Source organism: Rutidosis leptorrhynchoides, chromosome 2, assembly GCF_046630445.1.
Source record: "Rutidosis leptorrhynchoides isolate AG116_Rl617_1_P2 chromosome 2, CSIRO_AGI_Rlap_v1, whole genome shotgun sequence".
In the NCBI taxonomy this organism is placed as follows: Eukaryota; Viridiplantae; Streptophyta; class Magnoliopsida; order Asterales; family Asteraceae; genus Rutidosis; species Rutidosis leptorrhynchoides.
In genome coordinates, this window is record NC_092334.1 from 421,089,022 (window position 1) to 421,104,960 (window position 15,939).

At 35.8% G+C, this 15,939-nt stretch overlaps 1 protein-coding gene across 1 annotated transcript; it reads right to left on the minus strand.

Moving 5' to 3' along the window:
- Positions 1-13,059: 13,059 nt before the first annotated feature.
- On the minus strand, positions 13,060-14,670 carry LOC139889182 (aldehyde oxidase GLOX-like). The gene has a single exon (XM_071872145.1). It carries the CDS (start codon positions 14,668-14,670, stop codon positions 13,060-13,062), a length of 1,611 nt encoding a protein of 536 aa, XP_071728246.1.
- Positions 14,671-15,939: the final 1,269 nt, after the last annotated feature.

The window sequence follows — 15,939 nt, forward strand, 5'->3', positions numbered from 1 at the left end:
GGATGCATTAGTGAGTCTGGACTTCGACCGTATTTTCTTCAAAAACGATTGCTTAACACTTTTTGTTGGAAACTATATATTATTAACATGTAAATATTATGTGATATATTAATCTCTTAACGTGTTTGATATTGTGTGATAGATGTCTACCTCTAATACAAATCCCATCGACTCACCTAATAATAATGAAGAGTCGAATATATTTTGGGAAGATTCACAAATTCCCGAGGAGGAACCGGAAGAGGAGGAACCGGAAGAGGAGGAACCGGAAGAAGAAGAGGTTCCGGAGGAAGAAATATTAATCACTACAGAAAAACGGTTAAATAAAAGAAAATTCTCAACCAATGGACCAAAGTTAAAAATGGTCAATGGTGTTTCCGCCGAGGAAGCAAAATATTGGGAAGATTACCAATTTTTTGATGAATCGGATCCCGATGAGGATTCCTATGATGTTATAGAAATTACCCCGACCTAATTTGAAAAGGCAAAAGAAAATAATAAGGGAAAAGGCATCAAAATAGAGAAAACTAATTCCAACCCCGATGACCTCTATGTTAACATGAAATATCCCGATGGGAAATACCGTCAACACCCGTATTTCTTAAGTTTTAGCTATAACCCGGGAACATCTAAGCCACCAGGTTTTTCTAGACTATTTGAGAAAAGAACGGCTCATATTAGGGGAGCACCATATATCCCTAGGAAATTAGCGAAACGAACCAAGTCCGAAGAAGAAGAAACAAGTGAGTCGGAATAAAGAGTTGTAATCATGCGATGTAATATATGTAATATAGTGTGCTTATGCTTTTATGATATATGTAAAAATTGCTTGTATTGTTTGTTAAGTATATTTTATGAATCTAACCCTCGTCTATTTTTACAGTATAAAAACACAAAATGGATGTTAAGGATAGACAACCAAAAATTTTAGAAGACCTACCCGGGGACATGATTTATGAAATCTTGTCTAGAGTCGGTCAGAATTCGTCGGCATAATTATTTACGGCAAAATTAGTTTGTAGAACATTTGAAGAACGTTCCAGGCATGCCTTAGTTTATAAAAGGCTTTCTTTTGAAAGATGGGGTATATCACATTGGGGAGACCTTAAGTTACGCCGTGTTTTCTTTAAAGCGTTAAATGCGGGGAACCCAAGTGCAATTTTACGCTGGGTTTAGAACCTATTTTGACTCAACATATCCCAACATAGGACTTCGTGCTTTAGAAAGAGCTTCTAACATGCAACATAATAAAGCATGTTATGCTTACGGGTTAGTGATGTTCGCTTCTCACTAAAGTGAGAAAAAGAACATCGGACTACAACTTTTAAATAAAACTTTTCCACAAGTGATGAATTCGGTAGTTGGGGTGAGAAACAAGGTTTTTAGATTGTTACGGGGCTGTTGGGCATTACAAAACCCTCGTCCTTTTGACGATGTTACAACATGCTTCCTAGCTAACGGTCAAAATAGTTATCTGCCACATAACCAAGGATGGGAAATAATATTAGTACAACCAGAATGCATGACTTGTTTATGGACTTATGAATTGCGTGTCTTTATTGCCTTTGTTGAACGACTTGCGTATTAACTAGGATTGTCTTCGAAACTACTTTGTATCAAAGTTATTGTGTGTTATATTTTATGCTATATGTAAAATAGCGGTATTGTAAATTTGTAAAATATTGTATAAAAGTTTGAACGTGAAATTTATCGTAATCAGTTTTTCATATAGAATTGTAGTAGTTGAATTGTATGTTAGCTACTAAGTATGAACTTAACGGGTAGGTACTACCCGAATTAAAACTTATAAAATGCTAATATGAAGAAAAAGCTTTTATAAATAAGTTCATATTATGCTACGAAATACTATTGACTACTCTTAAATTCTATATGATTAACTCAATACTTTTGGCTATTTTGAAGGAAATGGCACCGACGACTCGTCAGGACTTGAACATGAGTGAGGAAGACTTCCGTATTTTTCTTGCTGCGAACATAGTCGCAGTACAGGCCACAATGCAAAATAACAACAACAACAACTCTGGTTCTAGCAGTGGAACTAATTCCACAAGAAATCGTGTAGGATGATCCTATAAAGAATTCACTGCCTGTAAACCTTTGGAATTCGATGGAACCGAGGGTCCAATCGGATTGAAATGGTGGACCGAAAAGGTTGAATCGGTGTTTGCCATAAGTAAATGTACTGAAGAAGACAAAGTAAAGTACGCTACGCATACCTTCACAGGTACTGCGTTAACATGGTGGAATACCTATCTCGAGCAAGTGGGACAAGATGCTGCTTATACATTACCGTGGTCAGCATTCAAACACCTGAAGACTGAGCAATACCGTCGCAGAAATGAGGTCAATAAGCTCAAAGTAGAGCTTAAAGGATTACGGACACAAGGATTCGACATTACCACCGACGAACGACGATTCATAGAGTTGTGCCTATTGTGTCCAAGAGCGTTCGAAGATGAAGAAGAGAAGATCGACGCGTTTGTGAAAGGCTTACCAGAAAGGATTCAAAAAGATGTGAGTTCACACGAACCCGCCTCCATACAAAAGGCAAGTCGAATGGCTCATAAACTCATAAATCAAATTGAGGAAAGAATTAAAGAACAGGCGGCCGAAGAAGCCAACACGAAACAAGTCAAGAGAAAGTGGGAAGAAACCAGTGACAAGGGTCACCAATAAAACAACAACAATAATTACAACCACAATCGCAACAACTATCCCAACAACCGCAACATCAACCGCAACAACAACAAACGTCCCAACAAAAACTACAACAATCGTCCCAACAATAATAACAATCGCAACAACAACCATTTCAATAACAACAAACAGCAGAAACAGCCATGCCAAAGGTGTGCAGAGTACCATCCGAATGTGTTCTGCACAACATTTTGCACCAAGTGTAAGAGAAATGGTCATAGTGCGGTAAAGTGTGAGGTTTACGGACTGAAGAACAACATAATTAAAGGAACAAATAATGTCGGAACAAATAATGTCGCCGTAGTTTGTTATAAATGTGGAAAATCGGGCCACATTATTAGAAATTGCCCAAACTAAGGGAATACTAATGGGCAAGGCCGCGGAAGAGTTTTTAATATTAATGCAGCAGAAGCGCAGGAAGACCCGGAGCTTGTTACGGGTAAGTTTCTTATTGACAATACATCTGCTTATGTTTTATTTGATTCGGGTGCGGATAGAAGCTATATGAGTAGAGATTTTTGTGCTAAATTAAGTTGTCCACTGACGCCTTTGGATAATAAATTTTTACTCGAATTAGCAAACGGTAAATTAATTACAGCAGATAATATATGTCGGAATCAAGAAATTAAACTGGTTAGCGAAACATTTAAGATTGATTTGATACCAGTAGAGTTAGGAAGTTTTGATGTGATAATTGGCATGGACTGGTTGAAAAAGGAGAGAGCAGAGATCATATGTTACAAAAATGCAATTCGCATTGTACGGGAAAAAGGAAAACCCTTAATGGTGAACGAAGAAAAGAGCAACGCGAAGCTAAATCTTATTAGTAATTTGAAGGCACAAAAGCTAATAAGAAAAGGTTGCTATGCTGTTTTAGCACATGTCGAGAAAGTACAAACCGAAGAAAAGAACATCAATGATGTTCCCGTCGCAAAAGAATTTTCCGATATATTTTCGAAAGAATTACCGGGACTACCTCCACACCGATTCGTTGAATTTCAAATAGATCTTGTACCAGGAGCTGCACCAATAGCTCGTGCTCCATACAGACTCGCACCCAATGAAATGAAGGAACTCCAAAGCCAAATACAAGAAATTTTAGAGCGTGGTTTCATTCGACCAAGCACATCACCGTGGGGAGCTCCTGTTTTGTTTTTCAAAAAGAAGGATGGTACATTCAGATTGTGTATCGACTACCGAGAGTTGAACAAACTTACCATCAAGAACCGTTATCCACTACCGAGAATTGACGACTTATTTAATCAACTACAAAGCTCATCGGTTTATTCGAAGATTGATTTACGTTCTGGGTATCATCAAATGCGGGTGAAGGAGGATGATATTCCAAAGACTTCCTTTAGGACGCGTTACTGTCATTATGAGTTTATGGTTATGCCGTTTGGATGGACTAACGCACCAGCGGTGTTCATAGACCTCATGAACCGAGTGTGTAGGCCATATCTTGACAAATTTGTCATTGTCTTCATCGATGACATACTTATTTACTCAAAGAATGATCAAGAGCACGGTGAGCATTTGAGAAAGGTGTTAGAATTATTGAGGAAGGAAAAATTGTACGCTAAGTTTTCAAAGTGTGCATTTTGGTTGAAAGAAGTTCAATTCCTCGGCCACATAGTGAAAAAAGAAGGTATTCAGGTGGATCCGGCAAAAATTGAAACCGTTGAAAAGTAGGAAACCCCGAAAACTCCGAAGCATATACGTCAGTTTTTAGGACTGGCTGATTACTACAGAAGGTTCATCCAAGATTTTTTCAAAATACCAAAACCCTTGACTGCATTAACGCATAAAGGGAAGAAATTTGAATGGAAAGATGAGCAGGAGAAAGCGTTTCAATTGTTGAAGAAAAAGTTAACTACGGCACCTATATTGTCATTGCCTGAAGGGAATGATGATTTTGTAATATATTGTGACGCCTCAAAGCAAGGCCTCGGTTGTGTATTAATGCAACGAACGAAGGTAATTGCTTATGAGTCCAGACAATTAAAGATTCACGAGCAAAATTATACGACTCACGATTTGGAATTGGGCGCTGTTTTTTTGCATTAAAGACTTGGAGGCACTACTTATATGGGGTCAAAAGTATTATATATACCGACCACAAAAGTCTCCAACATATATTTAATCAGAAACAACTGAACATGAGGCAGCGTATGTGGATTGAATTATTAAATGATTATGATTTTGAGATTCGTTACCACCTGGGGAAGGCAAATGTGGTAGCCGACGCATTGAGTAGAAAGAACAGAGAATCTATGCGGGTAAAAGCTATGAATATAATTATTCGTACTAACCTTACTACTCAAATAAAGGAGGCGCAACAAGGAGTTTTAAAAGAGAGAAATTTGAAGAATGAAATACCCAAAGGTTCAGAGAAACATCTTAATATTAGGGAAGATGGAACCCGGTATAGGGCTGAAAGAATTTGGGTACTAAAGTTTGGAGATGTGAGAAAAATGGTACTTAAGGAAGCACATAAAACTAGATACTCAATACATCCCGGAGCGGGAAAGATGTACAAAGATCTCAAGAAATACTTTTGGTGGCCGGGTATGAAAGCCGATATTGCTAGATATGTAGGTGAATGTTTGAGGTGTTCTAAGGTCAAAGCTGAACATCAGAAACCATCAGGTCTACTTCAACAACCCGAAATCCCAGAATGGAAATGGGAAAACATTACCATGGATTTCATTACTAAATTGCCAAGGACTGCAAGTGGTTATGATACTATTTGGGTAGTAGTTGATCGTCTCACCAAGTCAGCACACTTTCTGCCAATGAGAGAAGATGATAAAATAGAGAAGTTGGCGCGATTATACTTGAAGGAAGTTGTCTCCAGACATGGAATACCAGTCTCTATTATCTCTGATAGGGATGGCAGATTTGTTTCAAGGTTTTGGCAGACATTACAACAAGCATTAGGAACTCGTCTAGACATGAGTACTGCCTATCATTCACAAACTGATGGACAGAGTGAAAGGACGATACAAACGCTTGAAGGCATGCTATGAGCATGTGTTATTGATTTTGGAAATAGTTGGGATCGACATCTACCATTAGCAGAGTTTTCCTACAACAACAGTTACCACTCGAGTATTGAGATGGCACCGTTTGAGGCACTTTATGGTAGAAAGTGCAGGTCTCCGATTTATTGGAGTGAAGTGGGGGATAGACAGATTACGGGTCCAGAAATCATCCAAGAAACCACAGAGAAAATCATCCAAATTCAACAACGGTTGAAAACCGCCCAAAGTCGACAAAAGAGCTACGCGGACATTAAAAGAAAAGATATAGAATTTGAAATTGGAGAGATGGTCATGCTTAAGGTTTCGCCTTGGAAAGGTGTTGTTCGATTTGGTAAACGGGGAAAACTAAATCCAAGGTACATTGGACCATTCACGATAATAGATCGTGTCGGACCAGTAGCTTACCGACTTGACTTACCTCAACAACTCGTCGGGGTACATAATACTTTTCATGTCTCGAATCTGAAGAATTCTTTTGCTAAAGAAGATCTCACTATTCCGTTAGACGAAATCCAAATCAATGAAAAACTTCAATTCATCGAAGAACCCGTCGAAATAATGGATCGTGAGGTTAAAAGACTTAAGCAAAATAAAATACCAATCGTTAAGGTTCGATGGAATGCTCGTAGAGGACCCGAGTTCACCTGAGAATTTGAAGATCAGATGAAAAAGAAATACCCTCACCTATTTCCAGAAGATGCGTCAATACCTCCAACTGCTTAAAAATTTCGGGACGAAATTTATTTAACGGGTAGGCACTATAGTGACCCGAACTTATCCATGTTTATATATATTAAATGAAGTTGATATTTACATGATTAAATGTTTCCAACATGTTAAGCTATCAAACTTGTTAAGACTTGATTAATTGAAATAGGTTTCATGTAGACAATTGACCACCCAAGTTGACAGGCGATTCACGAATGTTAAAACTTGTAAAAACTATATGATGATATATATATATATAGATATGTATATAGCTAACATGATATTATGAAAAGTAAGTATCTCACTAGGTATATTAACAATGAGTTATATACATAAAATGAGACTATTGAATTATGAAACTCGAAACGATATATATAACGATTATCGTTATAGCAACGCCTTACTAAATACATATGTATCATATTATGGTATATTCATTGTTGGTGATTTATGTCACCAATATGATTTAAGTGTAATGGGATTAATTTGTTAACCAAAATAACCTTGATAAATATCGAACAAGTTTGGGAAAGTGTGGAGTGCACACTTGTTTGAACTTATCTTGATTATGACAGGGGTTCGGGGGCAGCGCCCCTGATAGCAGGGTCCAAGGGGTGGCAACCCCTGGCGGTGTCCAAGGGGCAGAGCCCCTGGCTGGGATCGAGCTGCCAGGTCAGCTCGGAAATTTTTTTGTTTGGGTTAATATCGCTTTACTAAAAATGTGTTAAAATTTGATTTAAAGCTTTCATCAACATTAAATGAGATCGTTAACTTAAAGCTTTCAAAAACAACACTTACATGTAACGACTAACGATGACTTAATGACTCAGTTAAAATGAATATACATGTAGTGTATTAAGATGTATTATTACACTTTTGAAAGACTTCAAGACACATATCAAAGTAATTCTACTTAGCAAAAATGCTTACAATTACATTTCCATTCATTTTCATCAACAATTCTACTCGTAGTCATTCAGTATTCGTATTCGTATTATACACAGCTTCTAGACGTACTTACTATGAGTATATACCAATAGGAACTAGAATGGGATTCCACTCTTGATTATGTCATGCATGACTAATCAAATTTAACTTCTACCATGAACTAGTCAACTAACTAGAACTCCTTTTAACCCCACTCACCACTCATCATTCACCACTCACCAATCAATCCATTTCACTTCCAATTCTATTTCTAATTCTCTCTCAACACCTACACACACTTATGAATGAATTTTTCCAGTAAACTAATCATCATCTTCATCAAAAATTACTTTAAGAATCAAGCTATAATCATCATAGGAAGAACACTTCAAGAACACTTCAAAAAGAACACTTCAAAAATCCTTTCAAGTTTACTAGTTTACTTCCAAGCTTTCTAATCCATTCCAAGTAATCATCTAAGATCAAGAAACCTTTGTTATTTATAGTAGGTTATATTTCTTATTCAAGGTAATATTCATATTCAAACTTTGATTCGATTTCTATAACTATAAACTATCTTAATTCGAGTAAAAATCTTACTTGAACTTGTTTTTGTGTCATGATCCTACTTCAAGAACTTTCAAGCCATCCAAGATCCTTTGAAGCTAGATCATTTCTTGTCACTTCCAGTAGGTTTACCTACTAAACTTGAGGTAGTAATGATGTTCATAACATCATTCGATTCATATATATATATAACTATCTTATTCGAAGATTTAAACTTGTAATCACTAGAACATAGTTTAGTATATTCTAAACTTGTTCGCAAACAAAGTTAATCCTTCTAATTTAACTTTTAAAATCAACTAAACACATGTTCTATATCTATATGATATGCTAACTTAATTATTTAAAACCTGAAAACACGAAGAACACCGTAAAACCGGATATACGTCGTCGTAGTAAAACCGGGGGCTGTTTTGGTTTGGATAATTAAAAACTATGATAAACTTTGATTTAAAATATATTCTTTTGGGAAAATGATTTTTATTATGGACATGAAACTATATCCAAAAATCATGGTTAAACTCAAAGTGGAAGTATGTTTTCCAAAATGGTCATCTAGACGTCGTTCTTTCGACTGAAATGACTACCTTTACAAAAATGACTTGTAACCTATATTTTCGACTATAAACTTATACTTTTTCTTTTTAGATTCATAAACTTAAGTTCAATATAAAACCATAGCAACTTGAATCACTCAAAACGGATTTAAAACAAAGAAGTTATGGGTAAAACAAGATTGGATAATTTTGCTTGTTGTAGCTACGTGAAATTTGTAACAAATCTATACAAATCATAACTTAACCAACTTATATTGTATTTTACATGTATTATAACATATATTATGTAACCTTGGTATACCATAGACACGTATACAATGTTTTGACATATCATATCGACTCATCTATATATATTATTTAGAACAACCATAGACACTCTATATGCAGTAATGTTTGAGTTAGCTATACAGGGTTGAGGTTGATTTCAAAATAATATATATACTTTGAGTTGTGATTGAGTCTGAGACTTGTAGACACTGGTTCGTAGATTGATTCGAGATAATATATATATATATATTGATTTATTTCTGTACATTTAACTGTGGACAACTAGTTGTAGGTTACTAACGAGGACTGCTGACTTAATAAACTTAAATCATTAAAACATAATAAAAATGTCGTGAATGTATTTTGATCATACTTTGATATATATGTACATATTTGTTATAGGTTCGTGAATCGACCCGTGGCCAAGTCTTATTTTCTGACGAAGTGAAAATATGTGAAAGTGAGTTATAGTCCCACTTTTAAAATCTAATATTTTTGGGAAGAGAATACATGCAGTTTTATAAATGTTTTACAAAATAGACACAAGTATGTGAAATTACATTCTATGGTTGAATTTATTAAACCGAATATGCCCCTTTTTAGTCTGGTAATCTAAGAATTAGGGAACAGACACCCTAATTGACGCGAATCCTAAAGATAGATCTATGGGCACTAACAAGCCCCAGTCAGAGAATTTGAACTGCTTTAGTACTTTGAATTTATCATGTCCGAAGGGAGTCCCGGAATGATGGGGATATTCTATATGCATTTTGTTAATGTCGGTTACCAGGTGTTCACCATATGAATGATTTTTATCTCTATGTATGGGATGATGTTTATCAAAAATGGAAATATGAAATCTTGTGGTCTATTATTACGATTTGATAAATATATAGGTTAAACCTATAACTCACCAACATTTGTGTTGACGTTTAAAGCATGTTTATTCTCAGGTGATTATTAAGAGCTTCCGCTGTTGCATGCTAATTTATGGACAAGAGTTGGAGTCAGCATGCTTGTATAATATTGTTTAAAAACTGCATTCGAAGACTTAAATTGATGTGTAATATTATTGTAAACCATTATGTAATAACCGTGTGAAAACGCTATATTTTAGATTATCATTATTTGATAATTGTCGTAATATTTTTAAATCTTTATCGATAAAATAAAGGTTATGGTTTGTTTTAAAATCGAATGCAGTCTTTGAAAAACGTCTCATATAGAGGTCAAAACCTCGCAACGAAATCAATTAATATGGAACGTTTATAATCGATATGAACGGGACATTTCATCAACAACTCGTGCTATAGTGCTACCGGCTCCGTGGTTCACACTACAACACACGTACCATGATGCTACCTGCTCCGTGGTTTACATCACAGCACACGCGCACATACTATGGCACTTCCGGCTACGTGGATCATGCCATAGCATACAAATAAATACACTACATACATACATGCATAATTATTCCACTCACCTTGAAATGCCAGCACAAGTCATGTATAACATGATCCCCGTCCTCAAATCCGAGCAAGTAACCACCTATATCACACATAGGTACAATATGCACATAAATAGCCATTCTCTAAAAGAGAACCCGACACAAACATCCCTTAGCCGAGGGATCACACCTTGCTCGCCAAAACCCGCATATTTAACACCTAATGGACACAAACCAATTACCACTTCGGGTGGTGATTCAAACCAATACAACAAAGTACAATTTAACCCAAATCATACTTTACACCAATTAGACCAAACCTAGGTCTTAACACGAAATTATTACTTAGGTAATAATCATTTCAAACGCCAATTACACCAAAAACCCCAACACGTGCAGTATTGACCCATATTGCTTTTGACCACGTTTGACTTATATTAAAATACCATTTTAACCCATAATCACTTCCCACGTTTACTTTCATTCAAAAACGCCATTTAACACTTAACAAAAGTGTTTAACATCCATTTGACCAAAACTAGTGTCATCGTCAAGTTTGACCCAATTCAATTTACCATTTTGACCAAAGTCATAAAAACGCCCCATAATCACTAATGGCTAGTGATTATATTTCCGAAACACCAATTAACACCTAAATCAAGTATTTACATACTTGATTCACCAAAACTTGACTCAAAATTCATTTTGACACCAAACCAAGTCAACACCCATTTTGACTAGTAAAACATGTTCTTAAAAACATCAAAACCACCAATACACTTACAAACTAGTGACTAACACCCAAATTCGTGACAAATACTTCCAAATTCGTCATCAAACCCTAAACCCACAATAATGGGGTTTGCATACACAGTACATACTACAAAACCCCCAATTTTATGAGAAATGGGGTTTATAACCCTAACTAGCTCAAACCTCAAACATGAACAAGAATCTTAAACAATTAAATTCGGAGTTATAACTTACCAACACTACCACAATGTAGCCGTGAACGAGGTGAACAACTTTAACTCTTGAGACCCGACCCGAATCACTCTTCTTCTTCTCCAAATCTCCAATTCTCTCTCTAGAACCTCTCTCTCTAGGGTTTGATGTGTTTGAGTGGATAAGAAATGAGGATAAGAATGAGATTGGATCAGTTTTAGTGGCTCAAAACCGACCCCCATGTGAAAAGACTCAAATACCCCTCACTAAAACTCAAAATAAAAAAAGTATGCTGAAACAGTGGGTGTACGCGCCACGCAAACTTTAATACGCGCCCCTCACACCAAGTGTAAATTGTGTGAGCCGTGCACATAAAAGCGCGCCCCTCACACCAAGTGCAAATTTTGACTGGTTGCTTTTTCTTCATACGTGCGCGCCTCACACCCTAACTAGCGCGCCTCACACATTCCAAACTTCAATTTATGGACATTTTCTTCTTTAAACCATTCGAACTTATACCCACAACCTATATAACCCACGATAACATACGGGCTTCAAAATGTAGGAAAATAACACGATTTGCGCGATAAACACTTTAAAACCAAAGTCCTCCAACTTTAATCATTATACAATTGCACCTTTGGATTAGGGTCTTACACTTGATCGGCGTTGGAAACAGTGAAACTAGCCGCAACAACTTTATCCCCAAAAAGCTTGGAATTTTTGTTTGGCGGGCGATTAAAAGAAGGTTGCCGATTAGGATCGAACTTGACAAAGGGGGTATCGATTGCATAATCTTCGATACCCCCTTTGTGATGATGGTGTCGAAACAATTGATCACTCTCTAATTTTTTACACGCAATGAATGTTTGGTCTCGCGTCTTTAATTGGTGGGGATTCGGAAGTTTCACAAACTTTAGTCTAAATGAAATACTTCGTGGCAAGGCTCTGGTTCAAAGTCTACTCTCGGTACAAAAATTTGGCAAGCGGTCGAGTGTGTTTGTGTTTATTTCATTTGGAAAAATCAGAATAACATGGTATTTCATGGTAAATCGTGGAATGCCCTGATTTCTCTAAATGATATCCAGAGCAAATTATCCGAGTGGATTACGAGAAGGTTAAAAAAAAAGATCGGTTGTCTTGATTGGTTACATAGTCCATTTGTATATCTTAATAGTTAGTGGTGTTGTTTTTCTAGCTTTGGGTTGCTAACTTTGCAACTTTCCTCGTTGATGTTTGTTCGTGTTAGTTTCATTGTAACCGCACTCATTGTAATTCCTCTAGTATATATTAATACAATACCTTCTTGCTTTTAGAAAAAAATAAAAAATTATAGTGAATTTATAAAAAATACAAGTGGAAATATCAACTCTCTTATACTTAGTTTATTTATTTATATTTATATTTATATTTATTTATTATTATTTTCAAATATTGTGGTTCTTTCATAGTCATATCATTTCATAAATTAATATTAATATTAAGAGTTTGTTAATCATAACTCTTAACACGATGTTTAGGAAAACTATTCATGCATTATTGGTTGTAGGAAGTTAGTTACTAATTTATAGAGTAGTTATTAGAAATTTAGAAGGCATTCAAGCATGTCATAACCAAATAAAATAGCCATAAACAAATAAACAAATTTTAATATTAAATACGTATCAAAATTATTAAAAATAAAAATGATCAACATTTATTCGATACCAATAATAACTTATATTACAATTACAAGTAAAATCCAAAATCACACATAAGAACATTATACGTATGTTTTAAATTTACAATTGACAAATCCCAATAGCTATATTTTTATGTTACTTATAAACCAGTATAATCATATGAAACCAGATGATATATATAACTTGATGAAAGTTGATCATTTAATATGAACCCAGATGCCTTCACTTGGTATATCTTTATGCACCACAAACAGCATATAATACCCGGGTGGAGCAATCAAATTCGACGGTGGCATCGTTACCGTAATCTGATATTTTGAACTATCGAGGAGTGTAGTAGCGATGTCACTTTCAAGTATCAACAACCTTTGATTCATTGAAAACGAGTGTGTATTAAACGAGGGTGACACCATTGTAACCTTGACCAAACCCGGATTCACATTTTCAGTAACCGCAAATGTTATAACCATCCGTTTACCATACTTGGTAGAAGTACCCGAACCCGGTGACGTTATAACCGGACGTTTACCCGATTCAGTTGAATCGAGATACGAAGGTGAAAATTTCTCCAAACTTAACTCGGTAGGAAAAAGTACGTCCAGACCAAATTGGTATTTATCATGAGGGTTACTTCCACCTACAAGAATGGATCCATCTCGAATCAAAAGTGCTGTCGAGTGGTACATTCGAGGTGTGCCGGATCCGGTTTGTACCTCGAAACGGGTTCCTTTCGGGTTATCGGGTCGGTAAATGACCGGGGTTAAAACCGGGTCCCGCCCAATTTCCCATGCAGCTGCCCCGGCTGACCCACCGTTAATAATCAAAACATGACCATTTGGTAATAACAACATGTCACCCATGACACGTGCTAACGGCATGGTCTCCATAACCCACTTTGGATCCGGGTCGGATATTTTCATCCGACCGCATGTATCCATAGCTTTATCAAAAATCTGATTATTATTTGCATGAAGGAACGATAACTTTGGTGCACCACCACATATCAAAAACTCAACCTCGGGCACGTTTCCTTTTACGATCCGCATCGGGAGTAGTACACTAGAGCCGGTGCTCGGGTAGTTCCTCGGATCACCTCCCGGAATTATAGGAAAATTTTTGACAACTTGATTATTAACATAATCGAAGAAAATAGCCCGATTATTCGCGTAAATGAATAAATTTCCATCTGGATAAAGAAAAACAAACGGATATAGATTATTTTCTTCGAGATCAGTCGTCTCAGCCAAAAATGGAAAATCAATTGCAGTTTCCGTTTTCGACGTTTTTGGGTAAAACTCGTAGTTATGTTGTCCACGCCCACCAATAATAATTTGACGTCCATCTGGCAACTTATGGTTGGTGGCGTACCATCTATATTTCGAAAGTGCATTTGGTGTCTCTTCCCAATCGCACGTGTCACAAGACTTATAAGTCCTAACAACAAAGGCACCTTCAACGTCGCCCCCTGTTTGGACCAATGTTCCATCGGTCATTAAACTGCCTGAGGAACACCAGAAGTCAGTTAAAACCATAAGTGGACGAACACTGTTCGATGCCACATCATATTCGATTGAATGGGCTGTGCAGTCGATTGAATTTGGGGGGCATTTGCCCTTTGGAAGAGAAATGTTTGAAGTTCCGAAATTTTTACGATCATACATTACGACTCGATCATTAGGTAGCAGTTGCATGTGCATGGCTGATATGCCAATGCTACGTTGAAGTAAGGACCATGTTCCTCCTTTAGCGGGACATGGCAGAATGTGGTGGAGGATTATTAGTGATAACAAGAGATATGATGGTGTCATAATGGTAGTATTAATTGATTGGTTTGGTTTAAAGTATGGGGTTTTGTTTAGTGATTTGCAATTCAATTTAGGGGTTTATATAGGGAGAGATGAATTGATTACGATTACGATGTTAAGTAAAACACGTTTGAAAAAATTTACCAATTTAAGGAATTTTACATTCTTGTCATTTCTAATCTACATTTTAATCCAGATTTCTAATTTCTATTTGTTTATTTACTGTATTTAATATTAATATTTATCTTTTTATCATCAATAATAATAAACAGACCATTGTGTCTGAATTTCGATGACCAAAACGACATTTTGACGATCGACTTACATAGAAGTATGAAGTTAAAAACCCATTTACTTTAATTTTCATGATCGAGTATTATAGGATCGATATCGATTAGATGACTATTATCAAGGCCGACTAATACATTTCGGATGCTTTGTAAATTGTAATGAAAGGAACCTATCTCGTATAATCGAATATAATTACATTATGCTATTAGACATTAGTCAAACCTAAGCCGATCAAAGGTTCTACTAAGTGAATGGAACATTTTAAATTATTTTTGACCGGTTAACAATCCCTTCATTCTTATTTTTTAAGTTTAAAGTTTTTTCTTTTCACAAATGGTAATGTCAAATTTTAAGAGATTAGGGTTCTCGCTTCTCATTGTTCCACTTCTTAGAGTTTATCCAACAAAACTCAAAAATACATATCATATATACATGTGTAACGATTCGAATATAACATAATTAGTGCAGTGGAATAAAAAATAAACACGGTAATAATAAGTATAAACAAATGGATATCAACAAATTAAAGTTAATATTCATGACATTAACTCTTAACCGCGTTGGACGCCACACTAAGTTGCTATTTATATGGATGGTACTTGTTTATCGTCATGTCATATATGGAAATTCATATTACTATTTAGGAATTAAGTAGTAAGTAGTAATTAAGTGAATGTATCAATCAACAAAAGTCCTATACGCTTTTAATTACGCATCACACAACTGTATCATGTTACTCAAAGTTATCATGAAAAACGAACATCAAGAGAAATTTTAGTTTGAATGTAGTGTTCGAAATTAATCACTTGATATAGAATAAGTTATTTGTGCAAAAAGTATATTTTCATCTTCCCATATAATTAGTAAATTCGACCAATCAATCGTATCAGGCGTATTCTTGAATTTGGAATGAACAGATCGGAGTAGGACTATACTCACATTCTCATTTCACTTGTTCAGTTCAACGAAAGCCGGTACATC

Excerpts from the sequence above, each read along its gene's own strand:
- LOC139889182 (XM_071872145.1), bottom strand. The coding sequence starts at position 14,670 with ATGACACCATCATATCTCTTGTTATCACTAATAATCCTCCACCACATT.